Here is a 27,903-nt window from a genome sequence, read left to right on the forward strand (position 1 = left end):
TCGCCACGTCAAAGACCGGCCGCGCGTTCACAAATGAGCTCACGCACACACAAACGAGCGCACCCTCTGTACTCACACAGACTGACTGGTCGTTGGTTGAATGAGATAAACAAAGAGAGCCGGCGACTTCTCACGTAAAACACACAACAACAGACTCCTCAAGCTTCACGGAAACATGGAAACCGGTAGGTTGAGACACTTTCTCCTTGTTTGCAGTCCTAGTTGTTTTAACAGCCAGTAGTTGACAGCTAGATGCTAACAGCTGGGGAAGCTAACATGCTAAGTGAGCTAGCATCCGTTAGCTTGTCTGCTAGCATGACTCTGCCGTCGGTTACTCATCTAGCTAACGTTAAGGGTTATCAGTTAATGCTGATACATTATCAGGAAGGTACAGACACGCAGAACTACAGACAGCTAGCTAACACACCCTTTAGTTAAACAGCTGGTGTTCAGCTTTAGGAGCTAAATGTTAGCTTGTGTAGCTAGCAGAGTCAAGAATAGGAAATACCAGAAGCTGTCAAAAGAAGTCCTTTAAAGTGGCTCCTATGGGGACTAACATCATCACACATGAAAACAGCTGGGCTCATTGGATCCACAAGAGTCTCAGCTTTACAGTGATACCCAATTTATGGATTTTCATTTAGGGAGATACCACATTGGAACTGGAAATACCAGAAGATGTCAAAACAAGTCCTTTTAAAGTGGCAGCAATTCATTTTAGTTTCCATTAGGAAGGAAACACTTTCACCTATATTACATCACTCTTTTTAACATGTTATAACAATGAATAAAGCTGTAAATTAACCAGTAATTAACCTTTAGTCATAAGTTATTTGAGTGGGATTGTTTTACTCACTAACCTCAGGTTTCATTACTCTTTTATTGGGTGATGGTTTCATCATAAGGGTATTTCCTGTGTTAACTAAAAAAAAAAAAGTCCTTTAAAGTGGCTACTATGGAGACTAACATCATCACACATGAATACAGTTGGGCAGTTCATTTTAGTTTAGTTTCCATTAGGAAGGAAACACTTTCACCCATATTACACCACTCTTTTTAATATGTTATAACAAGAGATAAAGCTGTAAATTAACCTTTAGCCATTAGTCATTTGAGTTGGATTGTTTCACTCACTAACCTCAGGTTTCAATATTCTATTATTGGGTAAAGGTTTCAGCTTTGATCATAAGGTTATGTCCTGTGTTAACTAAAAAAAGGTCCTTTAAAGTGGCTACTATGGGAACTAACATCATCACACATGAATACAGTTGGGCAGTTCATTTTAGTTTAGTTTCCATTAGGAAGGAAACACTTTCACCCATATTACACCACTCTTTTTAATATGTTATAACAAGGGATAAAGCTGTAAATTAACCTTTAGCCATAAGTCATTTGAGTTGGATTGTTTCACCCACTAACCTCAGGTTTCATTACTCTTTTATTGGTTAAGGGTTTCAGCTTTGATCATAAGGTTATGTCCTGTGTTAACTAAAAAAAAGTCCCTTTAAAGTGGCTACTATGGGCACTAACATCATCACACATGAATACAGTTGGGCTCATTGGATCCATAAGAGTCTCAGCTTTACAGTGATACCCAATTTATGTTTTTTTTAGGGGGGTACAGGGGGGTCTTTAGGGGGAGACAGCAGGTCAGCAGTAGATGTCACATAGAAGTGGTGTACATCATCTGAGAGCTGGGAAACCTGATGCAGCTCAGCACTGTGTGTCAAATTGCTCTAGTCATATATAGATTTGATGCTAAATATAACTTTTTTTACCACTCGAGAATTGATAAAAATAGATCAATAATCCCTCCAAAATACCACATTAAGACACCAAGACCTTGAGGAACACCATAGAAAAAGCCATGCTGTGATTTGATATCAAAAACTTTTGACTTTTGGAGATTTCTACATCACACATGAATATGATTGGGCTCATCGCTTCTATAGAGCCTTAATTTTCTTTCTTTTAAATGTATGAATTAATATTGATATATTCTGATTTTTGGACTGTGATTTGGAGACTCAACTGGTTAGGCTTCATGCCAACTGTAGTTCAGCCCTTTGCACATGGAGCAGTGATAGACATAATAAAGTGCTTAGCAAATATGAAACCAGTTGTATAACCACTGGTGTGTAAATTTGCAAGTCACCCTGTGCTGCCTATGCTTGGCCTCTCTCCATAGAAAAACAACTGTTATGTACAGTATGTCCTCGGCATTCATGCCTTCACTTGTTGAATAACAGCTTACTAACTCACCCTTTTAGTTTATGTTCTTCAACACTCACCTATGTTGTGTTTGTGTGTGGTCAGTTTGAAGCTGTCTGCTAATCCTCTGTTACTGATTAATCTTTATGTTACTATTTCCCCTTCTTCGTTATGTTTCCATACTCATCAGTGTCAGCCCTACAAGAAAAACAGGTCTGCAACCCCATGCAGACCTGCTCTTGAAATATTCTCTGCCTTAGGCATGGTTGTGCTTATTTTGTAGTGGCACGGGCGTGACAGTTAATGAAGTTTGACACTGTCCTAATCTGTGGCGGTCAGTGCATTTGTGTCAATGGAAAACAACAGAAAGCAGCCGAGAGTGAGAGAGGTCGAACTCCAGGCAGCATGCATGACTGGGCAATGTCCCTCTCAATGTTTAATTGCTCTGTGCTATTATTTGACAGAATTACAAACCACACATCAGTGGCAGTTTCGTTCCCTCCATAAAGCAGGACTAGACAAGCTTTCCAGTGTGTTCCTCTCACAGATGGAGCCAGATGAGATATACCAGCGAGTCAGCTCCCTATGGCAGTGATTCTCAAAGTGGGGTCCGGGGACGCCCAGGGCTCCGTGGCACAAATAGTTAAAATGGCATCTTAGAGTACAATTGGTAGTAAGCATTATGCTTAATCTGTGTTACGATTATGAGGGTGTCCTTGGAAGATTTTCCTTCCTGTAAGGGGTCCCTAGCCCCCCAAAGTTTGAGAACCCCTGCTCTATAGGGCCACATATACTGTAGCACTACTAGAAAGCATTCTTCTTGATAACATCATTGTTTCTTTGTCTTGTGTTTTGCCTTATGCCAAGTCTGTCTTTCACTCTTTATCTTTGAGCTCTAATCATGATTGCTCAATATCTTTAATAGACTATTCCCCACTACAATCTCTGTATAGATGGTGGAAAAAGCGATGCACCAGACAGTTGTAGTACTCAATAAGTGATGTGCTGTTAGTTTACGACTATTGATCTGGTATTTTCCAGGCATTATTGTGACATCTGAGTATGTGAGTGCTCATAAATCAGGTCTTAAGAGGGAAGTGCCTAAAGTGCACAGATGAGTCATGGGAATTGGTACAGTAGGAATTTCCTCCTCATAGTTACAGTCCGCTGTCTGACTAACTAGGTGTGGAAGTCTTCCTGTTGAAAGTTAACTTTATTTCTGCTTGTCTTCCCACTAGGGATGCACCGATCCGACTTTTTCAGTCCCGAAATCGATACCTGGGCTTTGGGTATCGGCCGATACCGAGTACCGATCCGATACCAGTGTATAATTAATAAGCTGTATGCCTCACTGTGTGGAAGTGACTGGAATCATTCTTCTGAGTAAAGCAACATCAGGCTAGACTTAAACATCGCTTTCCTAACTTTGTAAAACAAAATGTAACAAAGAAATTCATAAATAACGTAGCATAAATTTAGTGAATTGTTATTTATTATTAAAGTAATAAATCGTACACCAACAAATTAGTCAAAACTTACGCAGGAATTAAAATCCCAGTATATAATGTATATAGAATATAAACATAGACTTGAATTTAATAGATCGACCCCATTGTCACCTATACCCAATCCAGCTATTTGAGTCAGTATCGGCCCGATATTCGATTCGGTATCGTTGCATCCCTACTTCCCAACTTCATTATTTTACCATTAATTCTGCCATTCTCTCTGTCTTTTATTCTTCCGTTCGTCCATCTTTCTCTACCTCCCCCTTCTTGCTCTTCCAGGTCTGAGTCAGGAGAAAGTAGCCACCTTCCTCAAGCGGCTGCGGGCCGAGCCACGCTACCTGTTGGCCCAGAATGTGTCGACCTGCATCGACCCGTTGGAGGTTTGTCTGCACCGGCAGACTGTCCAGGATACTGTGCACATCTTCCAGCACACTATCCCCACAGAGGGCAAGCCCATCACCAACCAGAAAAACTCAGGTAGGACGTAATGAAGTGTACCTTTTTACAATAAAAACAAATGCGTCCATGTGTGGGTTTGAATAAATGTCCTAGGCATTTGAGGACGTCATTTTTGGCTTTTGGAAACACTGATCAACATTTTTACCATTTTCTGACATTTTATAGACCAAACAACTAATCAATGAATCAAGAAAATAATTGACAGATTAATCAACAATGAAAATAATTGTTATTTGCAGCCCTAGTTGGGTCATCACAGACCGATACCTAAAATAATGCAGCTTGTGAATTTGCATTGTAGTCCTCACTGCAACATCAGAGAGCACAAACGGATGTTATTTAGCACACATTGATAAGTGAAAGTATTTCTGTAATAGCTCAAAATTTACATTTTCATACGCCTGTGCCTGAACATATCGTCCCATGCCTGTCTTCTCTTTATCACCAGGGAGATGTTGGATCTTCTCGTGCCTCAACGTCATGCGACTTCCCTTCATGAAGAAGTTCAACATAGAGGAGTTTGAGTTTAGTCAGTCCTATCTCTTCTTCTGGGACAAGGTAAGAACCACACATCCGGTCTCTGTTCCTCAGTGTGAGAGCTGCATTGTGTGTTTGACCTCTTTTCACTGTAGATTTATTGAATAGTTTTCTTATCTTGCTTTTTTGTTGCATTCACTAAGTATTCACTGTAGTAAAAATTTGCAAATTGTCAGTGTGATAAGTTATTAGTGTTTGACGTTTTTGTTGTTTTGCAGTCAGTCACCATGTGTGTGTTTGTGTGTGTTCGTCCATGTGCATTGGTACAGTGTTACTATGCAGCATTCTACTACTATACAGTCATTGTCCAACTAAAACCCTCTTTTGTGTGTTGTGTCTGGTGCTCTTCCAGGGCCGACGTCACAGTGACACCTCGCTAAATGTTTTGATCTCTCTCTTTGTGTCTTTTTTTCCCACGTTTGGACAGTTGGTAGCTCCACCTTGAATAATACACCTTTCTTTGTAACAAGTGCCAGCCGTAGGGATTAACACTGACTGTAATAATAGTTCCAAAAAAGGAAACAGTAAATGTGGAGCTCTAAGAATATGCCCCCTCTCAGCCAGTAGGTTATCAGATGTGTAGAGCTAGTAAGTCTTAAATGGTAACTTTGGTGTTTTTCAGCCTGGATCCTATTTTCCCATGTTTGTGTGTCTAAGTGACTAACGGGGACAACATTCTTTGAAGCTGGTCCTGTATTGAGGAGAACGCTGTAACCGACAGCCGTTAAACGAGCTGTGAGGGCAAGTGAGCAGCGTCAATGTAACGTTACGTCTCCTAAAAGTGCTTGTTTTTACCACCGACAGGCTTAGAGGTTGAAGTCTTTCAGTAGTCGAGTCTCAAGTCCTCAGTTTTGTGACTAACTCAAGTCTCCACTGCTGCCTTACATATAGTAATGTGACATTATTAGGCTGTACAGCCCCTCACAGTTTCTCTGTTTAGTCACCACGTTACTCTGTTGTGTTTGTTCTTTTCTCTACAGGTTGAGCGTTGCTACTACTTCCTCCAGGCCTGTTTGGAGACGGCACAGAGGAAGGAGCCGGTGGACGGACGCCTGGTCCAGTTCATGCTCTCCAATCCCACCAATGACGGAGGACAGTGGGACATGCTGGTCAACCTCATTGGTTAGTTCTCATCATGACACATGATCACATTAACAAGAAGTTCATGTTGAATAAACTGTGTAATCTGTGCAGTTGTATTTGGTTATTATGAACTGTACTCTCTCTAAATATGTAAATCTTCCTAACACTGCTGGAATGTTAGTTATTTGACTGGATTAAGAATGTATTTTTTTAAATTTAGTGTTGTACTGTCCTCTCTTCAGAAAAGTATGGCGTCATTCCAAAGAAATGCTTTCCAGAGTCACACAGCTCGGAGGCCTCACGCAGAATGAATGACATCCTTAATCATAAGGTGCGTTTACATATTTCCTTCTGTTCAAACTAATCGCATACCAGTGAGTCAGTAAGGTGGGGTTAACTGTTGTTTTTGTCTCTCTGTGTGTTACAGCTGAGAGAATACTGCCTAAGACTGAGGAACATGGTGGACAGCGACGCTACTAAAGCTGAACTATCTGATGCTATGGACAGCATGATAGAGGAGGTGAGACTAAAAGAACTTATATGATTTTCTATATACACCGATCAGCCATAACATTAAGACCACTGACAGGTGAAGTGAATAACATTGGTTATCACGTTGCAATGGCACCTGGCAGTGGGTGGGATATATTAGACAGCAAGTGAACATTTTGAACTTTGGACTTTGTGTTGGAAGCAGAAAAAAAGGGCAAGTGTAAGGATGTGAGCGACTTTGACAAGGGCCAAATTGTGATGTCTAGACGACTGGGTCAGAGCATCTCCAAAACTGCAGCTCTTGTGGGATGTTCATGGTCTGCATGGGTTGGGACCTACCAAAAGTGGTCCAAGGAAGGAAAACCGGTGAACCGGCAACAGGGTCAGACCCAAGGCTCATTGATGCATGTGGGGAGCGAAGGCTGGCCCGTGTTGTCCGATCCAATAGAAGAGCTACTGTAGCTCAAATTGCTGAAAAAGTTAATGCTGGTTCCGTTAGAAAGGTGTCAGAACACACAGTGCATCGCAGTTTGTTGCGTATGGGGCTGCGTAGCCGTAGACCGGTCAGGGGGCCCATGCTGTCCTAATGTTATGGCTGATCGGTGTATATATACATACAGTATATGGTTTCTTGTAGAATACAGCATACAGAAAGTTTCCCAGGCAATCAAAACCATTTTTGAGAAACGCCTTTGACCGGAGGAACTAGGGATTAAATTTAGTTCCTCCAGAAATAGTTTCAGGTGTCAAAAACTATTAGGGGAGAGTTTGCAGGACTGAACATCGCTGATTGATCAAATATACACCCTGGTTGCACTCCAAATGGCACACTTTTTCTTTTACTTTTAGTACATACTGCTGCTGCCCTTACAAAGTACCTACTTTTGCATGCAGTATGCATACAATTTGGACACACTACTTCGTCATAACATTACCCCTTGAACTTTGACCCTCTTGCTCATATCCGTCGCATGAAATATGAAGTAAAAAGATAAAGCATGCGATGTGGAACACCGCCTATATTATTATATTAACGTTATACACACAAGTCGCAAAAGTAGGTAACGTTAGTAGCCTACTTACACTTGATTGCGCCGTCTGTCATTGCGGCTTCGGTCAGTGAGCTGTCATCTGTCTGTGCTTTCTCTTGTTTATTTTATAGATACGTCACTAGTGACAAGATGCAGTAGGTTATCCTGGTATTTTTGGCATTTGATGTATTATTTGGGACATACTAAATCTTTTTCATTTATACTCTATACCCCCGTGGCTGCAACAACTGTGTTCAGCTTCATTCACAAAATAAGGAAGCACTGGGTGACTCTGGTATCAATAGGACAAGGTACGGACATTTCTCGTTATGTCTGTTAACATTAAAAACAGTTATGTAGTCTGCTCTCAGTATAATGTAGTCCAGTACAGCATCACCTTTAAAGGGGCTAGATGCAGCAGTGTCCCATTTTTACCAGAAGAGGGCGCTGTCAAATAAAATATAACTGAGAGCAGCAACATGTGGCCAGTTGGAAGGGATGCCTCAAAGCAGTCTACATGTAATCAGTGTTTGGGTTCGAGTTAATCTTGGGTGACAGGTTCAGGCTAAAACTGTTACTAAGTTTTTTTTTTACCACTCGAGAATTGATAAAAATGATCAATAATCCCTCCAAAATACCACATTAAGACAAGACCTTGAGGAACACCGTATAAAAAGCCATGCTGTGATTTGGTATCAAAAACTTTTGACATTTGGAGATTTCTACATCACACATGAATACAATGGGACTCATTGGAGCCACAAGAGTCTCAGCTTTACAGTGATACCCAATTTATGTAATTCCAAGACTGTTTATGGACCCCAGTATGCAGAAATATTCAAACATCATTTTTAGAATAGGTGAAAATAACACAATTATACTGAATGTAAAAAAACTGCATGGTTTTTGCCCCAAATTTCACTGTTTTTTTAAAGTGTCTGTAAAGGGGAAACTCGTGGGTAACCATAGCACCCAGTTTCATTCACATATCTTGAGGTCAGAGGTCAAGGGACCCCTTTGTAAATGGACATGCCAGTTTTTCCTCGCCAAAATGTAGCGTTATTTAGCCGCCTTCCAGACAAGCTAGCATGACATGGTTGGTACCAATGATTTTCTATTTTAACAGTATCTTCACTATAACTTGAAAACTGAGCCTGCTACAACATCTGAAAGACAGAATAGCGGCCGGGCCCACAACAGGTTTCAAATAGTGTAATTTTATAACACCTACATAATTAGGATTTAGTATCGGACTGACTTAATTCAACATACAAGTACATTAATATCCCAGGTGCCTCTAGTGCATAGACATGCCAACAACTTGCATCTGAACAGACATATGCAGTACAGGGAGAAATCATTCAAACCAAACATTTGTTCACTTTCACTGCAGGTCCATTTACTGTCTTGCTTCCAAGGCCAAAATTAAAATCCAATTTTCTCATAACAGAACCTGCAAAATACCTGCATGTGTCTGCAGTGTAGTTTTATTTAATTTACCTTTTTAATATGTGTACATATACACGTACACATGTGAATTTGTGTGTGTGCACGTCATTTCTGGACTACAGAGTGTAAAAAAACACCTGCACACTGACCCTGATGTCACAAAGTTGAAGATAGTGATCTTGTTTATGGAACAGTCTATCACAGAGCGTCCGACGCTGGACAGTGAAGACAAATTCACCTCCTAAACAAAAATAAAAGGTGAACATGCACATGTAAGCGATCCATGTACAGTATGCGTGCAGTGAAATGCTGTCATGTTTGTGTTTTTGTGGCTCAGACAGGTTACGCTGTGTAGTTGTATGTGTGTGTGTGTATAAAAGGCTTTATTTACACTTCCTGTGTGTGTGTCTATGAGTGTGAATGTATGAGTGGCCACCAGTCAGTCAATCAGCCTCCCATTGAGACGGTTGCACACAGATCAGGGGTCTGGTTATGCAGCCTTTGTTGTCAGCTGTTTGGTTGCATTGTGTTGCTGGCTCATTGCTTGTTTAAACAGTCGCCTGTATCTCACAGCGCCTCTGTGATGCCCAGCCATGACCACACACACACACACACACACACACACACACACACACACGAACATATGTTGTGCAACAGTAAAGACTGCTCCTTCTGCACTGCACGGCAGGGAGTGGGGGCGGAGGGTTGTCAGTGTGTTTGTTTGTCCACCTGGAAGTGGTTTGTTTTGCGAAACACCACTCTGTCACGGCCGCTGGTGATGGAGGATTCGGTCATGGCAGAAGAACGGCTGACGTAAAGCAAGCCAGTATTGTCACAAGTACATTTGACTGACCAGCATCATTCTAAAAACTATCATTCATAATTTGACACCCACTTCAGTACAAAAAGTTCATTCATCTGTTATTCGTTTTTTTATTTTTTCAAATCCCAATTATTGAAATAATGAATCAAATTAAATGCCATGCATTTGATTATTTTAGGACTCCAGTAGAAAAAGAGAGAGAGAGAGAGAGAGAGTTGTCAGATTATCATATATGGGTATTGCATGTTTTATGTTGTATTTTCAAAAGCAAGATCCGTTTGCGTCTCAGAAATAAGATTACACTCCATATTTTTAATCTACTAATCATTTTAAAAATATCAACTAAATATGCACAATATGTTTTTCAGCTTTTCTGTATTTTACAATATACTAAAAAATACATTGAGATCAAGATCAACATTAAAGTTATGGGCAGTATGTCAGGTATATAAGAGGATGATTCACTTGATATGTGCAAGTGTTAATTTTCATGTGCAGGAAGCATCAGAGACTGCACATTGTAGTACTGAGATAAATTGTAAAAAAAAAAAAAAAAGAACGGGACTGAAAAAGTTTGCTCGGTGCATCCCTACCTCTGACAGTAAGCTGACATAACAACTAGTCTGAAGTTTGATTTTCCTCCAGCTTCAACGTATTAGCTCTGTAAATTAGGAAGGATGTGATAAACAATGAGGTGACCGACATCTTGTTAGGCTAAGCAGACAATTAACGATGGCGTCAGGTGTTGCATTTGTGGGCGTCTCAGTATGTATGAGTATTGTGGTATTACAGTACTTTTTATAGCAGAGCACGTTCAGGAACTGTTTGTGTATATTATGTTTACAAACTAACAGTAGTAATAAGCACACTGGTATGTCAGTGGCGCACATCTTCCAGTGTGTGCACACTTTATTGCAGTCCATGTGTGCAAAACACCCTGTGTGTGTGTGTGTAGGCTTACGTAGTGGGTTTTCTTTTCAAGTGAGGAAAATGGTGTTTCCTCTACGTGTTCACCTGCATTTGCGTCTACGTGTGCACATGTGTTTCTCAGAATCAGAGCGCCGTGTCAGTCCTACTTTGGTGTGTGTGGAGGTGATGCTGTCCACCCTCCCTACGCTGTGATTGTGTGCGCTGGTCTTCATCACACCAGCCCCACACATACTCCCATGACAGGCAACCGGGGTCAACGTCTCTGCTTCCACTTACTGTACCCAGGGTGCGCTTGATTTAAATGGATCCCCTTTGCGTGTCAAGAATCTATTCTTTTTGCGAACACTGCTCACATCGCATTCATCTTAAAAACTTCTGCAATAGCAGTTTAACCCATTTCAAGCTGCACCTACACTCAGAACGAGCGCGCTAATCTCATGCACCGTTTGTCTTTATAGAGGATGACAGTATCCATACGCTGCATTATAGAGGCAGAGAGGATTAGTTTAACTTTCAAAGCCAGTCTTTTCTCTTTCATGCTGTATCTGGTGTGTGTCGCTGCTCCTCTACTCTCACTTGCCTAGACACGTAGGCAACACACACACACACACACACACACACACAAACACACACAAATAAAGGGACAATCACTGGTAACTGTACATGCACATAGAGTTACCAGTACACACACAGATGGTATCCCTCACGCCACAACTGTAGCCCTTCCATGCTCCATTGCGTCATGGAATCAGAAACACACCATGTGCGTCTCTGGTCTTGGCTCTGAGCGCACGGAGAGTGATTCTTAAGACAAGTCTAATTTACGAGACGGACATCAAATCACAGAGGAACTTTTCTTGCTGCAGCTCGGCGCTGCCGGCTATTGACTCAGTTGATTTGTTGTTCGATGTGGGTGGGTTCCTGCGGATTTGTCATTGTTACGGGGCTGCAACGATCGCTCTGCCAGTTCAGAGATGTCCGCTCACGTTTCTTGAATTTCTCTGCACCATTGTTAGAATTTAACACTGACCACATGTGTTGCGTGTTTACAAAACATGGAAGTTTAATCAAAACCTCGCTCATTTTTATCCAAACTGTTTGCATGGTGTCATTTGCTTACACTCACAAGTCCAGCTTCTAGACAATAGTTATAAATTTACCTCAGAGTAGCAATGAGGCGCATGTTTTGCCTCAGTTTGGCGTGAACTGGTTGAGATCCAGCTTCAGACCCTCATTGGGTTTAAGTTTTAAGAAGTAATTTGGCTGCATCTTTTTCACAGCAAAATGTATTTTGCTAAACCTGTATCGCTCTAGGCCTGCAACTAACTATTCGATTAATCTACAGATCATTTTCTAGATTAATCGGTTTATCATTTGGTCTATGAAATGTCAGGAAATAGTGAATGATTTCAAGGTGTTATCTTTAAATGTCTTGTTTTGTCAGTCTAAAACCCAAAGATATTTGGTTTAATATGATATAAAGCAGATAAAAGCAGGAAATCTCCATATTTTAGAGGCTGAAAACTGCCAATTTTGCATGAAAAATTACTTTAACGATTAATCGATTATGAAAATAGTTGGCGATTATTGTTCTGTTGATCGAATAATCGATTAGTCGACTAATCGTTGCAGTTCTATATTGCACTAATTTAGTTTATCACATTTATATGCTAAATGTACAAAAAATACAAGGGACATTTAATCCACTTCATTTCAAAGACCGATCAGGTGAAAGACATTATTTCACATTTAATTCCAGTATTAAATATCAGTGAAACAAGATGCAAGATGCACATATCGTTGCACTGGACCAAGAAGAAGTCTTACACTTTTCACTACCACACAAGATGACGAAAGCAAAGTAAATTGAATTGAAAATAAATAAACAAATAAAATAAATAATAAATATTTAATATAAAATAAATACATAAATTTAAAATTAAATAAAAATAAACTGAATAAAAAATAAATAAATAAATAAAATGGAAAGTTAAATACAAGAGAAGATGGATGGGGGAATTAATACAAAGGTAAATTAAAAAAGAGCAAATTAAAATAGGAATATAAATTTATGTCACGTATCAATTGATTAATGCCTACATTTATTTTTATTTTGGTAGGTTCCGTGACTCCATCCTCTATAAGCAGGTGCATCTGATTTTAAAATGCCTTTAATTCAACACGCTAAATCAAAAACATAAATGCTACAATCACTTTTTCAGTCACTTAGGTGTTACAGTAGTTAGGTTTTATTCAAAGATACAAGTTGGTCTAAATTTGTAGCAATATATCTTGTCACTCTTTGTTTCACACAAGCAAAGTGCTTAATACAGTGTGACTAAAGTACGAAAGCAATGTGTTTACCGTGTCAGTGCTGTGTGTGGACCAGAGAGAGAGAGGGACGGCTGAAATCTTGAGTTCTTTGGACTGCTGTGCTCAAGGTTACCCAGATATATATCCAGATAGTGTGTTGCCATTGTCTCGGTCTGCTTACTGTATGTTTTAGGATCACTCCTAACTCCAGGTGATTTGTTTGTTTGGGTCGCGTAAAACAAATAAACATCCAGCCGGTCAACACTGAAGCACATATGCTATCAAACATTAGCTGCGGTTAGCCCCACTAGCGTGCAGTCAGCCAGCTTATTGTTTATAACAAGACACGCAAACTCGATATGTCACAGACTGACCTGAGGTGGACCTTCTGCTAGAGACGGATGAAGAGAAAGCTGCCTGTTAACAAACCCTGCTGGTTCCTGAAACCTGTTCACAGAATATCATGTTAATGTTAGAATATTAAGTTATACGTGAGATGTTTTTTTTGAAGTTACAGTCCAACCTCGAGTCGAGTTTATGAGTAACGCCGGTTGGCGTGATGAAGAACTTGAAGTCTTCCCTGAAGGCTCAGCCTCAAATCATCTGGAAAATCTGTGTTGAAAATCCAACCATAATACATTTGCTGACTGAAAGTATGATCAGTAGTCATCATTATTTTTTTTTAACACTCCCAGAACCTTGTGAAAAGAGTTATTGACTACGTTGACATGCAGGAATATTTAGTTTTTGGCCCTTACTCTGAAAAAGACAACATTCCTACTAAGCTGTTTACATGGCTAATGAAAATGAATATAATTTAATCAATAAATGTCATTTAATTCTTTAAATAAAAAAATAAAAAAATAGATAAATAAAAAAATAAATAAATAAAAGGCAAAATTAAATAGAAGAGTAGAAAGGGGAATTAATACAAAGGTAAATAATTGTCTACATTTATTTTTAATATCATTTTTGGTACATTTAATGGCATATTTATTCATTTGTTTATGTATTAATTTTTGATTTTGGCTGGTTCTGTCCTCCATAAGCAGGAGCATCTGATTTTACAGTCAGTGAGATACAGTATATTACAATTGAATAAGTGTATCCAATATAATCAGCAATATACAATTTGTGTCATCTGTGAACTGAACTGTGCTGTGGTGAGGCACTTTCAGGAAGTTGATCTTTTTAATATGTTACTGTTTGCAGGCCTCCCTACTCTTCCAGCTCTCTGTATCCCTCTCACCTTTAACTCTCTTTCTCAGTCACTTGTACATACTGTATCTGTCATTAAGGCGGCAGGTGTTTCAATATTGATCCTGCTCGAATGTCACTGTGGCTGTTTATTCTCTGACTGAGGTCTTTCTTTCAGCCCAGCCACCTACTTTAAGATCTACCTTGCCAGGGCAGGATGAGTGGGCGCAACGCTGAGCTGGCATTAAGAGAGAGATGCTTACAGTATACGTCTCAGAGCATCTGAAAGACGAATTGTAAAGTGAGTGGAAAGATTTAGTAGAGTTGTTCTTGGAAGAAAGAGGCAAAAAGGAGGATGGAAGGGGGTCAAGGGGTAACAGTGATGTCTTGTCAAGGTGCCGAGGGCATCTGGGCAAACACAGACCAGACAAGGGGATGGACACCCTGGCATGTCGTCTTGCCCGCAGGGCAGTCTAAACATGGAGGAAGATGGGTGGGGGGGATGAGGAGATGAACAGATGCCTTTGTTGACTCTGCGTATGTGTGTATTTTTGTGTGCGTCTGTACTTTTGACTTTCTGTGATGACGAGGGGGATTGTTTGTTTGTGTAAGCCGGGCCTGTTTTTATGCATTTTTGCAAGAATGTGCCCGGGTATCTTTTGAGGTGAGAATAGTGGGCTCAGTGTTGACTAACCAGAGAGCAAGAATGTCATCTTTATGTGGGGGCATTTAATATGTGTTGACTAAGCATGGGAGACTGCTGCCATGGCTGCCAAAAATAATCTCCCCCGTCAGCTCTATATTCAGCTAGACAGAAATTTGTCTGGATATTAGTAGTAGAAGTCAATAAAAATAGTGAGTTGTAAATCTATCGGAAATGTGTCCTTTGAGACACCTGTAATCGAGGCAGTGAGAGTGTGATGTATCACCATTCGTCCATATAATCGGAACAATACTCGCCGTAGTACACGCTGTTATCCACCACCAAAAATGGACTACTCTACATCCTAATTTCTCAGCCCCTTTTTTTAATCGTATTTGATAGGAAAAGCATCTGCTGGGTCCTGGGAGAGCAGAGCAGAGGATGGGAGAGCAAAAAGGGGGAAATTCCTGAGATAACTATATCAGACGTTTAGAAGGGCCAGATTGACAGACGGCCCAGTCCAAACAACCCGATTTAGCCCACAGGAACTCAGTCTGAACTCTAGCGCCGCAGGAAGACACACACGGAGGGAGGGGTGTGGGGTGCAAATGGGGAAATAGAGAGGAGGGAACCACTGTGGAGAGGAAAAAAGAGGGGAAAATGTAGGAAAAGTTGAGATGGGCCCAAGCACTGATGGATGAGTGTATGCAAGGACAGACATGGGGTTGGAGGGGTTAGATGAGCGCACGTTAAAGAGATAGTTTGGGTGTTTTGAAGTTGGGTTGTATGAGGTACTTATCAATTTATTACCTACAGTAGATGACGGTCGGCTCGCCCCCAGTTTGGAGAAGCAGACAGGAGTTACCACACGGGAGCAAAGCAGTGTACTGCTGTGGACGGGGCCGGCAGAAAAATGTATTTTAGCCACCAAAAAGAAAGGCTCACCTAAAAAAAAATCAGTCTAAGTGTACGCTATATTTAGAATATTTTCACTGGTTTACCTTGCCGTCAGACGGCCCTTTCTGAAGCCGTTGTATCCATTTATGCTCTCGCCAAAGTAACCCGACTCCATTGGAAAAAATCAGTAATTTTATCTCGAAGAAAACAGGGATGCTGGTCTACCGCTGCTTCGATTGGTTAGATTGTTTGTGCTAGATGTGTGCGAGATAAAATTACAGATTTCTTTCAATGGAGTTGGGTTGCTTTGGCGAGAGCATAGATAACGGATTCAGTTCCCCGTCGGAAACACTGAATGTCTCGCGGCAAGGTAAAGCGGTGAAAATATTCTAAATATAGCGTACACTTAAACTGATATTGAATTTTTTAGGTGAGCCTTTCTTTTAGGTGCTAAAATACGCTTTTCTGCCGGCCCCGTACGGTAACTCCTGTCTGTTTCTCCAAACTGGGGGCGTGCCGACCGTTATCTACTGTAGGTAATACACCGACTATGGATGAGTACCTCATACAACCCCACTTCAAAACACCCAAACCATCCCTTCCCTTTAATATTATAAGCTGGAAATGTAATATACAAACCATAAACAACCTCCCTATTGGCAAGGAAGTGCAAATGTCCCTGTTCAGTTTGACTCATGGTGGTTCTCTTTACCACAGTAGAGGTGCAGGAGTCGCCTCTGGCTTTGTTAAAATACTGTTAATGTTATTTTTTTTTGATTCAATGATTGATTCTCTGTGAATGTTAAACATGAGTTAAACACAGATTAGATTGGTTTGGTAGGTGATGTTCAAACTGTGTGCTGTGTGCAGGTGTTCCGGGTGGCCAGTGTTTGTCTAGGCAGCCCTCCTGACACCATCTGTTGGGAGTACAGGGACAAGGATAAGAACTTCCATCGCATGGGACCCCTCAGCCCCCAGGAGTTCTACAGGGAGCACATCAAACCTCTATACAACATGCAGGACAAAGTACGTGACCCATTAAACACATCAGATAGGCCATGAAGTACCTTGCTGTGTCTGACTGTTTCTGGTACCTCTTTATCCTCAGGTCTGCCTCGTGAACGACCCTCGACCCCAGAACCCTTACGGGAAGCTGTACACTGTTGAGTTCCTTGGTAACATGGTTGGTGGCCGCAGCACTCAGTACAACAACCAGGCCATCCAGCTGCTTAAAAAAGCTGCGGCTGAGTCCATCAAGGACGGAGAGGTAGGTCGGGGCAAACAGCTGTCACACATTTGTACATGTGAGGGTGTCGTCATGTGTGAACTTCATGAATCTGAAAATGACTTTTTCTTTTAGGCGGTGTGGTTTGGTTGTGACGTCGGGAAACATTTCCACGGCAAGCTGGGCATTAATGACATGAATGTGTGAGTATAATCCGTCATGTCGAAGTTATTTACATCTAGTCTGCTGCAAATTTGTCCCAGATATTAGAAGCAATACATTTAGCGTTACTAACATGGCTTTAGTTTGTTAACCCTCTGATCTGAGACCCGCGGGGTCGCCGGTGATCCTGACCAACATTACTGTCTTAAAGAGGCTGGAAGGAGGCTAAATAGTGCTCCAAATTTAGGCTAAATTTTGGCGAGAAAAACTGGCATTGCCATTTTCACAGGGATCTCTTGACATCTGACATCAAGATTTGTGAATGAAAATGGGTTCCGAGTACCCATGAGTCTCCCCTTTACAGACATGCCCACTTTATGATAATCACATTCATTTTTGGGGCAAAAAAACATGCAGTTTTTTGCATGCGGTACAAATTTGTTATTTTTGCCTATTATAAATATGGTGTTTTCTGCATACTGGGGTCCCTAAACAGTTTTGAATTACATAAATTGGGTATCACTGTAAAGCTGAGACTCTCGTGGATCCAATGAGCCCAACTGTATTCATGTGTGATGATGTTAGTCCCCATAGTAGCCATTTTATTGCAGTGAGACCATTTCTTAAAATTTGACCTTGCTGTATAAAATGACCTGTGGTGACCTCTAGGATAATCAGTTTCCAGAACAGAAGTGCTCTCCATCCGATCACCGAAAAATGCAATTCTTTCAGAAATCTCCAAATGTTAAAAGTTTTTGATACCAAATCACATCATGGCTTTTTCTATGGTGTTCCTCAAGGTCTTGGTGTCTTAATGTGGTATTTTGGAGGGATTATTGATCATTTTTATCAATTCTCAAGTGGTAAAAAATTGTTAAATTTAGCACCAAATATGTGTAACAAATGGTATCAACCCAAAAATTGTTTATGAGACATAATAGAGCATGGGGATGGTCATCATATACTTATATACATCATATATTAGAATGTTCTAAATGCTTATACACTATTTTATTAATTTATCAATTCATTTTTTATTGCAGATTAATGACTAGAACAACTTGGCACAAAGTGCTGAGCTGCATCTCAAATTAATCTTCAGATTCCCAGCTTTCAGATGACGTACATATGTTGACCTGTTACAAAAATTGGTCTAAGTGGGTTTCTTAGAGTTCATTTATCAAATGTAGGGTGTACAATTTTGGATTTCATGCTTCAAATCCCTTTAGGGGAGGTGTGTTTTCTGGGAAAGTACTTGTAGGTTTGTTTTTGAAAAATGACTAAATGACTAAAATACTTTGAGGAGAATGCAACGAGGGAATACAACAACATCCATCGCCGATATCACTATACTGAGCCTTACAACTCTAAAACACCAACCAGCCCAACACTCATCTGAATGTAAAACAACAATCTTAAAATCAATTTCACCAGTGAATTGGCACACTTGTGTTTGGCACTGTTGTATCTTGACTGCAGGGTTCACATGACAGGAGCAGACCTCATCTCCCTCCATGAGGTGTCTGTCTCTCCACAGGGGAAAAGTTGCTTATCTCTGCCCTTCAGGTGCAGCGGCATCTGTCTGAGCTGCTGGCGCCAGGGTTAAATTTGGCCACTGAACCAAACCAGCCGAATGTCTGGTACCGTCTCTGCTGAAGCTCATCTTTCACGCAGATCTTTTCTTGTGCTGGTAGATTATAATTGGAATGAGGCTGAGGCTTAATGGAGCCTCATTTCTGCAGACATGTTCAAGATAGTAATGAAAAGGGGAGCTGTGTTTTAGCTCGTCCAGAATCCCAGACTTATGTAGGTTTTGCTTTTGGTGGTCATCACACCATCTCCCCCTGCCCCTACGATTAAAAAAGGATTGATATGATATGGACAATTACCCATGAAGCTATCAAAACCTTTTCACTTGAAATGACCGGTATCAGGTAAAATCAAGGACAGAGTTTGAGTTATTTTTTCAGCAGAGGACGTAGTGTAATGTGATTTGTGTGTGTGCCCGTACAGGTTCAACCATGAGCTTGTGTTTGGAATTTCAGTGAAGAACCTCTCTAAAGCAGAGCGACTGATATACGGAGACTCTCTCATGACCCACGCTATGATCCTCACCGCTGTCACAGACAAGGTACGCTCACACAAACACATAGCACAGGTGGGTGACTGTTCGGTAAACTCATGCAAACATAAAGCGCGTATACAAGCAGGCCGACAGGAATACACACATTCAGAGTTTCCCAGCGTTTATTGCATCAAAGCCTCGCAGCGTGTTTACGCTGCTTTAATCGGCTGCAGTTTTTCATAGTGATGTCAATTTCCCTCCTTGTAAGTAACTCCAGCTGTTAGGGCACTTTCTTTCCTCCAGTCTCACTCTTATCTCCCCATCGTCTACTCTCTCTCTCAGGATGGGAAAGAAGGCTATGAGAAGTGGAGGGTGGAAAACTCCTGGGGCGATGACCGTGGGAACAAAGGTAAGTTGAGAAAACACAATAGTACACGATTCAGTTCTTTAGGCTGAGTTTCTTTTCTTGAGGTTTCACCTGTAATTAATTACCAGCTAAATTAATTTGGTTTCACCCAGTGGGCAACCTCTGGGTCTGAAAAGTGAAAAGTGAAGCCAATCTTAAAAATGTCTTATTCAGCGTTCAGTTGTACTTTGCTCCACCATCTTCTGGTTGCAAAAAATGCCAAACTAGAGGCTTCAAAACGGCAGTCCACAAACCGATGGGTGATGTCACGGTGACTATTTCCACTTCTTATGTACAGTCTTTCACCTATATCTGGTCCTGAAATCACATTCATGTTTTTGCTGCCCCGTCTCTCTTCCACATCTTTCTCACACCGCGGTGTCTCGTGATAAATCACCATCATCCTGTTTGTTTCTATTGAATTTAGAGCAGGATTAGACTGAGAGGTTCCCCTGTGCTGCTGCTTTATGAACTTGTAATTGGCTGCGTCCTGTTTCATAAAGACTCACAGACGCACAGCGGCCCTTATTGTGTTCTTTGAGCTCAGTGCCTCTGGGTCAAGTTGCATAAACGAAGTTACAGATTGAGCTAATCCTTAAGGTCAGAAAGTAGCACAGTGAAATTCCTCCAAATGTCTTCACACACTATTTGGTTCTATGGGTTTATTTTGGCTTGGTGACTACTCACAGAGCTGGTTGGTGAACTACTGTAACTCAAATGAATTGATTATGCCGTGAAATTTCACTTTTTTAAATGCTTGTTCGACCAGACCTTTAGACTTCAGAGTAGAGTATAACTCTATTAGGGCTGCAACTAACGATTATTTTCATTCTGGATTAATCTGTTAATTATTTTCTCGATTAATTGATTAGTTGTTTGGTCTATAAAATGGTGAAAAATGTCGATCATTGTTTCCCAAAGCCCAAGATGACGTCGTCAAATGTCTTGTTTTGTCCACAACTCAAAGATATTTATTTTACTGTCATAGAGGAGTAAAGAAACCAGAAAATATTCACATTTAAGAAGCTGGAATCAGAGAATTTTGACCTTTTATTCTTAAGAAATGACTCAAACCAATTATCAAAATAGTTGCCGATTAATTTAATAGTTGACAACTCATCGATTAATCGTTGCAGCTCTATAGCTTATTTTGAAGATATTCAATTTACAATGAAATTCATAAAAATCTTCAAGTTTAAGAACCTGTGACCAGGACGATTTTACTCAGTGCATTATTATTTTCTCTTGATTAACTAATCAATTGAGAGATTAATCATTTAAACACACATTTTTTTTAATCAAAAAGCAATAATTAATGTGGTCGTTTTGGCCGGCAACCAATCGAATAACCCTGATATAAGACTTTGTTGTTGCAAAATGCCTTTTGTTAACTGTGAACTTTTGAACCAGATTTTTTCGTGGTCAGCTCACTGAGTTGTTTTGTGTTTTTTTAAAACCACAAATTCAAAATGAATTTAACAAATAGTCTCAGGCTTACTACCAGTAAGTCATTTTGATGCCTCGGGGGAAAATGTTGTCATTAAGTAAGTAAGTTTGTTTTTTCTTCATGCAACAGACTCCACAACACAGCAGGTAGTCCACATCTCTGCCCCAGACTTCACTGTCTACTGTTGTTATTCCTGCTATCCTTTCATCTCCGTTTCTCATCTTCCTCTCTTCCCCATCTCTGGGCTCCACATTCCTCTGCGAATTTTAAGAGAGTATTTCAGGTCACTCATGCATCGTCTGGCAACACACACATACAATGCAGCGTATGCACACAGAGAGAGACACACACATACTCCTCACAATATTTGCTTGAACCCACAAACCGTAGTGACGCAGTGTTGGGAAAACATGTGAAAACCCCTCAGTCAAATCAAATGTATTTCACGCATATCTTATTCCATAAACACCAGCAGATAGGGGAGGGCCGGGGCCCCAAGCTCGTCCGCAGCCAAATTAATAAAGCTTTTGAGAATAAAAGTTCGAGACGTAGAGTTCACGTGGGAATCCGGGGGCTTTGTTTGTTTGACAGAAGCTTAGGGGGGAAAAAGAGGCACAAGTGGAGAAAAAGGAGAGGAAAGCATGCAGGAGAAAGGAGAGAGATTAAACTGAAGTTGCAGCGTAGTGCAGGTAGAATCTGTTAGAAATAGGGCTGTCAATTGATTAAAATAATATAATCGTGATTAATCACTTGATTGTCCATAGTTAATCGCAATTAATCACACATTTTTTATCTGTTCAAAATGTACCTTAAAGGGAGATTTGTCAAGTATTTAATACACTTATCAACATGGAGTGGGCAAATATGCTGCTTTATGCAAATGTATGTATATATTTATTATTGGAAATCAATTAACAACATAAAACAATGATAAATATTGTCCAGAAACCCTCACAGGTACTGCATTTAGCATAAAAAATATGCTTAAATCATAACATGGCAAACTGAAGCCCAACAGGTAACAACAGCTGTCAGTGTGTCAGTGTGCTGACTTGACCATGACTTGCCCCAAACTGCATGTGATTATCATAAAGTGGGCATGTGTGTAAAGGGGAGACTCGTGGGTACCCATAGAACCCATTTTCATTCACATATCTTGAGGTCAGAGGTCAAGGGACCCCTTTGAAAATGGCCATGACAGTTTTTCCTCGCCAAAATTTAGCGTAAGTTTGAAGTGTTATTTAACCTCCTTCGGGACTAGCCAGTATGACATGGTTGGTACCAAAGGATTCCTTAGGTTTTTTAGTTTCATATGATGTCTTTACTAAAACTGAATGAACCTGCTGCAGCCTCTGAAAGACAGTAAAGCCGGTCTGGATTTCCCGCTAGTTTCATATGATACCAGTATCTTCACTCTAGCTTTAAAACTGAGCCTGCTACAACCTAGAAATCGCAAATTGTGTTAATGCGTTAAAGAAATTAATGGCGTTGCTTTATTATCGCAGTAACTTTGACACTTTTTAGAGATGATTTTGGAAAGATGACAAATTGGAAGAAGAGTGGTAATAACCGAGGAGCAGAGAGAGGTTTGTAAAGGCTTAACATCTCCCGTCAGGCCTTTTCATATTCTTCCTAACCCCAAAAGAGTCTCTCATGAGAGGTTTAACTTTCTGTTTGCTCCATCTTCAAAGCCCTCACACAGCCGCTGTTATGGCTTCGCTCACTCCACAGCTCATACTTTTACACTGTTTCAGACAGTTGGACTCCTCAACATTTGTCACAACGTTTTGTTTGAGCTCTGAGTGAGTTTGACGTGGAGAGAGAGAAACTGATTTTCTACAAACATGATTCTGTCTTTTAAGTAAATACAAGAAGATGATGTTAATGTGGATGGAAGGATTTCCTTGGTAGCGGACATAACAGATTCTCGGGACGCGTCATTAGCTTTTCAGTATGCTTCTTATCCATTGCCATTATTTTGAACCCAAACCACAGTTGCATATCTGTCCCCTCACCTCATTTAAAGGACCCATTTCATTTCCCATGAAATGAAAAATGCCTTTTCTGTGGTCTTACCACAGCTCTGCGGGTGTACTGTTCCCCCATCTATTCTTAGGTAGCAGCTCTATTCTTATTTTCTTACTTTCCTCTGGGCTGTTAAGTGTCAAAAATTATTTCCCAGATGCATCTTGTGCTCTGATCATAAACTCAGCAGCGAACCCATTTTCAATCAAGTCTAAATCATAAACAAGTCCAGCCTCAACTTTTCTTTTTCATGTTGAAACATATCAAACTGTCTTAAAAACACTTCTTTTGACCTTTGATTGACTTTTTTTTCTTGTATCCTCATTTCTATATTAAGCTTTTGCTGCCGTCATGGCTCAAGGGAAACCAGTTTCCATCAGTTGGTCGGTATATTCCAACAACTATTGGATGGGATGGCGTCAAATTTTGTAACAACATTCATGGTGCCCAGACGATATATATTTTCAATATTTTTTTATTGTGAAGCATGTGTACAGCATAGGGCTGCCAGTTATGGCCAAAATTATAATCACAATATTGACATCACTATAATTCATTTGATTTTAGGGCCAACATATTTTTATTGCACGTTCACATTTATATAAACAAAGCACTGCTTTCACTTCCATGTTGTGTTACATTCCTGCTAATGTACACATCTTTGCATCAAAATAAAGCTTAAAATAAGGTTCTTCTTCCCCGTTGGTTCTACAGTATATTACTCTTCTACTAGTCTGGACTGCAGCCGTAACATTCGTGGCATGACGGCTCCCCAAAAGTGAAGCCAAAACATCTTGTTTTGATATGCAGAGTTTTCTGTGAGTGGAGCACGCAGTTTAGACGTCAACATCGCAGTCGATCATGCTCACTTAATTGTGGGAAGCCAAAATCGTGATCAAGATTAATATTTGATTAATTGTGCAGACCTAGTACAGCAGTAATGTAGACTTTTGTGGAGTGGATATCATTGATTTTACATGTTCAACAACAAAAGACAAACAGTACAAGGGAGTTTAAAAGGATAAACACGACAAACAAACAAATAAAATAAAAAAACATTCCCATCCCTGAGCAGTACCACCTAGGGTGATAAAGACCACTGCTTGTGCAGTGTATCTTAACTGTCCGTCCCTGCTATAGAGGAGATCATCATCGTGTCCAAATCCTTTCAAATTCCTCCAGTCTGTCATTAAGGATATGTCAGATTCTCTCCAGGTGGAGAGGAACAGTCAGTGTTTTAAGCCCTGACGAAGACCTACAGCGGTCGAAACATGTTGGCTTTTTTAATGATTTAGCCACTATAATAAAGGCTTTTTAATATATTTCTTTCCTTGTTTGCAACTTATTTTAATATATTGGAGTGTCTGGATTGCCTTCCTGTGTATCCTGTTTTTCTCCGTTTTCCAAGAGCACCTGACACCTGCCTGATGGTTGAGTACACAGAGCAACCAGTTATCTCTCTCTCCAAGTGTTGGTCGGTACATCCTTCCTTCCCAAACGATATGTCTAATAGATGGTGAACATGGGAAAAAAATGATACCTACTTCACATCAGCATGTTGACATTATTATTGTGAGCGTGTTAGGATGCTGATGTTAGCGTTTAGCTCAATGCACCACTGTGCAGCCTGACAGGGCAACTAGCAAGGCTGCAGACTCTCAGCTGTTCAGTTCAGTTGTTTAAGGAGAATGAGAAAATAAACCTTTTGATATGTGTAAATCATTGTTCACTTCCCTTATTTTGATGAAATTTATATGAATATAATATATATTATGTTGACCTGCGATAGTCCTGCATTGCGGATTGCTGCTCAAGATGGAAAGCAAGATGGCTGCTCCTCACTCTTCTAGCTTACAGTACATCCATCTGTTCTGAGACGGGTCTGTCAGCCTATCCCTAAAAACAAATAAGGACACCCAACATTCACACACACGCACCACCATGCCACCCAACACGCGGGTTCCAGGAAGCTCACATCAACACACACACATGGATACCACAGTGAGAACCAGGCAACGTGCCATGTAAGATTTGCGTCCTTGGAAGAACACACATACACAACACACACCCAGACATGATACGTTGTTTTGAACTGTGGCACGTTCTTGCGGTCACCCTGACGTCTCCGATAAGTCAACTTGACAGTAGGAGGGGTGCTCTCGTTTGTTCTGAACACATGAGGAGGGGAAATCAGGGAAAAAAGTTATTTAACTTCCCTCTAAGATCTGGTTGCCAGTCCTCATCCAGCCGCTATGGTTTCACATGACTTTTAGTATTTTATTATCTAAGCATAAGACACACGCACGCAGACATGTTTCATTTTAATTAATCATTTCAGCATGCGGCTACATCCTCCTCCAAAAAGAGATTAGGTTATCCCAACATGTCTCCTGTCAGTGTAAGTTCAAGGTCGGCTTTCATAACCGCCCCAGATTCGGCCACGTTGACCTTGTATGGCCACACACACACACACAATGAGGGAGACAGAGACGGACATTGTTTAGTTTTTATCAGGGTGGGCGTGCAGAGGTGATAGCAGAAGTGTTGAATACATACTGCGCTGCAGGGTGGGGGAACCACGAGGGTCCTCCACCCTCCTGCCTGTTGGAACAATAGAGTTTGGTGATAAAGAGCATTTCAAAGCAATTAAAATGTGCGTGCATAGACAAAGTATGTTTGACCATCCTGTTGAACTGTTCTTAGCAGCACTCCTCCCCTTTCAGTGAAAGGAACAATAATCGGCTTAATTAGTGACACGATGTGTTCTTGAATCAAGTATTTCTCTCTCAAAGAATGTGTCGTGATTAAAGCTTTATTCAAACTGACAGATTGGCCTCTCCTCAAATCCTGCTATTTTAGCAAAGACGTGTTTAATAAAGGCTGGACCACTTGCACTTTAGAGAAGAAAAAATAACAGCATCTGAGACGAGGAATGGATCTGCACAGGACTGTAATTTGGAGGAGCACCTCTCTTTTATGCATCGTATGAAACTTTGAAATAAAGAGACATTTGTGGGTCTTTTTTTCTTTATCAAGCTTCTTTGTGATACAGTGTACAAATATACAAAACTAAATATTTACAAAAGAATAAGCATGGGGTGTGAATCTAAGCTACATCAAAAGTTTAGAAGTGTATGAATTAGGGACAAATGCATGTAGTTGTGAGTGTTAAAGGCAGCAGAAAATATCAAACAAACCAAAGCCTTGACATTTGGAGCCCAGGAGAGAGAGAAGACGTAGTCACCGTGATGTCACCCATTGGTTTGTGGACTGCAGTTTTGAAGCCTTGAGTTTTGCATTTTGGGCAACACCATCTTGTTTTTTTGCAACCAGAAGTGACACAAGGGTGTAGCTAAGTACAACCGAACACTGAATAAGACATTTTTAGGTGACCAAAATGTTACAATTAACTTTCATGAACTGAAAACACACTCTGAAAGGGTTAAAGTTGTAAGATGAAAACATGGACAACTGCCAGAGTGGACAACGCCGTGGTAGCGACCTGCCAATCACAAAGCAGCCACGCCCTAAAGCATTCCCTGCTTTATGGTCTATTTGACTCTAAATGGGACCATAATTTACTAAATGAACATCATGCTGTATTGAAGAAGACTTGAAACTAGTGATTGAGACCATAAACTCATGTTTACAATGTTTACTGGGGTAATAAATCAAGTGAGAAGTAGGCTCATTTTCTCATAGACTTCTATACAATCAGACTTCTTTTTGTTACCAGAGGAGTCGCCCCCTGCTGGCTATTAGAGAGAATGCACATTTAAGGCACTTCCACATTGGCTTCACTTGTTACTTTACAATCGCCTGACACAGTTTTTTCCAACCTTATAGATGATTTCCCACAATCCAGTGAGGTCCTACTTCCCATACAACTATTATGAGCAGATCCGTCTGAGATCTGACATATAGCATATAGCCATGCAGGACCGTGATAGTATCAATAGTATATTCTATGAACTCCTTCAGAGTCACATTCACCTGTTATTTATGATTATTACACGGCTTTGTTGATTACTTGATTCTGATTGGTCAATCACGGCATACTATGGTCTGTTATTTCTTTATAGCAGACCGTTGCTATGTATAACAGACCGTTGCTATGGGCGCAGTTCAATCTCAGACTCTGGCGGACCATTTTTGTGTAAAATTATTGATTTATTAAGTAAGTAGCCGTGTAATAAGCGGAAAAATTTACAGCTAGTGGGTCATTGTTGTGATATAAACCCTTTCAGGGTGATACTTCGCGTTGGGATGCCGCATCACCCTGTCTGGGTTTATTTACAACAACAACTAGCTCGCTGTGTATTATCCCGTACTCAATATATACACTGTCTGTAGTTACTGTCATTTGGTTGATTCCTGTTTCTGTTAATTGTGTCTGGATTTTTTTATGCCTAGTACATGTCTGATCTGCAAATGTGTCCCTTTAGATCAGTCAAATAATCCCATCACCCAACACAAAGCGTATTTAAGTGATAACACCACCAGATTGTGATCCGAAACAGCTTGACCTGAATTGGATTTCCATGTTTGTTTGTTTTTTCTCTAATCCCAGTTCTCCGCTTGACGGCCATCATTTCAGGCGAAAAAAAATCTATTCTTTAACAACTGTTTTGTTGTCTTCCCTGTCTGTCTTTGTAGGTTACCTGATCATGACGGACGATTGGTTCTCCGAGTATGTGTACGAGGTGGTGGTAGACAAGAAGTTCCTCTCCGATGAAGTCCTGGAAGTGTTGCAACAGGAGCCCGTCGTACTTCCTGCCTGGGACCCAATGGGCGCCCTGGCATAACTACAGAAATCCAGGTTTTAGCCCCCAACCTCTGGTCTATTTGACTCCGCCCTATTCCTCGGCTGCTTTTACCTCTCCAATATTTCCCCCACACCTCCTTCCAAAACAGCCTGTTCTTCTAGACAAAATAATAAAGATTGTGTTTTCTTTTTTTACCGGACTGCCTTTGTCTTTTGTCTTTTGTCTTTTGTCTTT

At 40.6% G+C, this 27,903-nt stretch overlaps 1 protein-coding gene across 1 annotated transcript; it reads left to right on the forward strand.

Moving 5' to 3' along the window:
- The first annotated feature begins 17 nt into the window (after positions 1-17).
- Positions 18-27,868, forward strand: blmh (bleomycin hydrolase). Its single transcript, XM_037775853.1, has 12 exons — positions 18-185; positions 3,999-4,196; positions 4,627-4,736; positions 5,696-5,837; positions 6,041-6,129; positions 6,226-6,318; positions 16,444-16,599; positions 16,682-16,840; positions 16,934-17,001; positions 18,974-19,091; positions 19,368-19,434; positions 27,560-27,868. Exons 1-12 carry the CDS (start codon positions 176-178, stop codon positions 27,706-27,708), a joined length of 1,359 nt encoding a protein of 452 aa, XP_037631781.1. The 5' UTR covers positions 18-175; the 3' UTR covers positions 27,709-27,868.
- Positions 27,869-27,903: the final 35 nt, after the last annotated feature.

This window comes from Sebastes umbrosus, chromosome 7 (genome assembly GCF_015220745.1).
Source record: "Sebastes umbrosus isolate fSebUmb1 chromosome 7, fSebUmb1.pri, whole genome shotgun sequence".
NCBI classification, from domain to species: Eukaryota; Metazoa; Chordata; class Actinopteri; order Perciformes; family Sebastidae; genus Sebastes; species Sebastes umbrosus.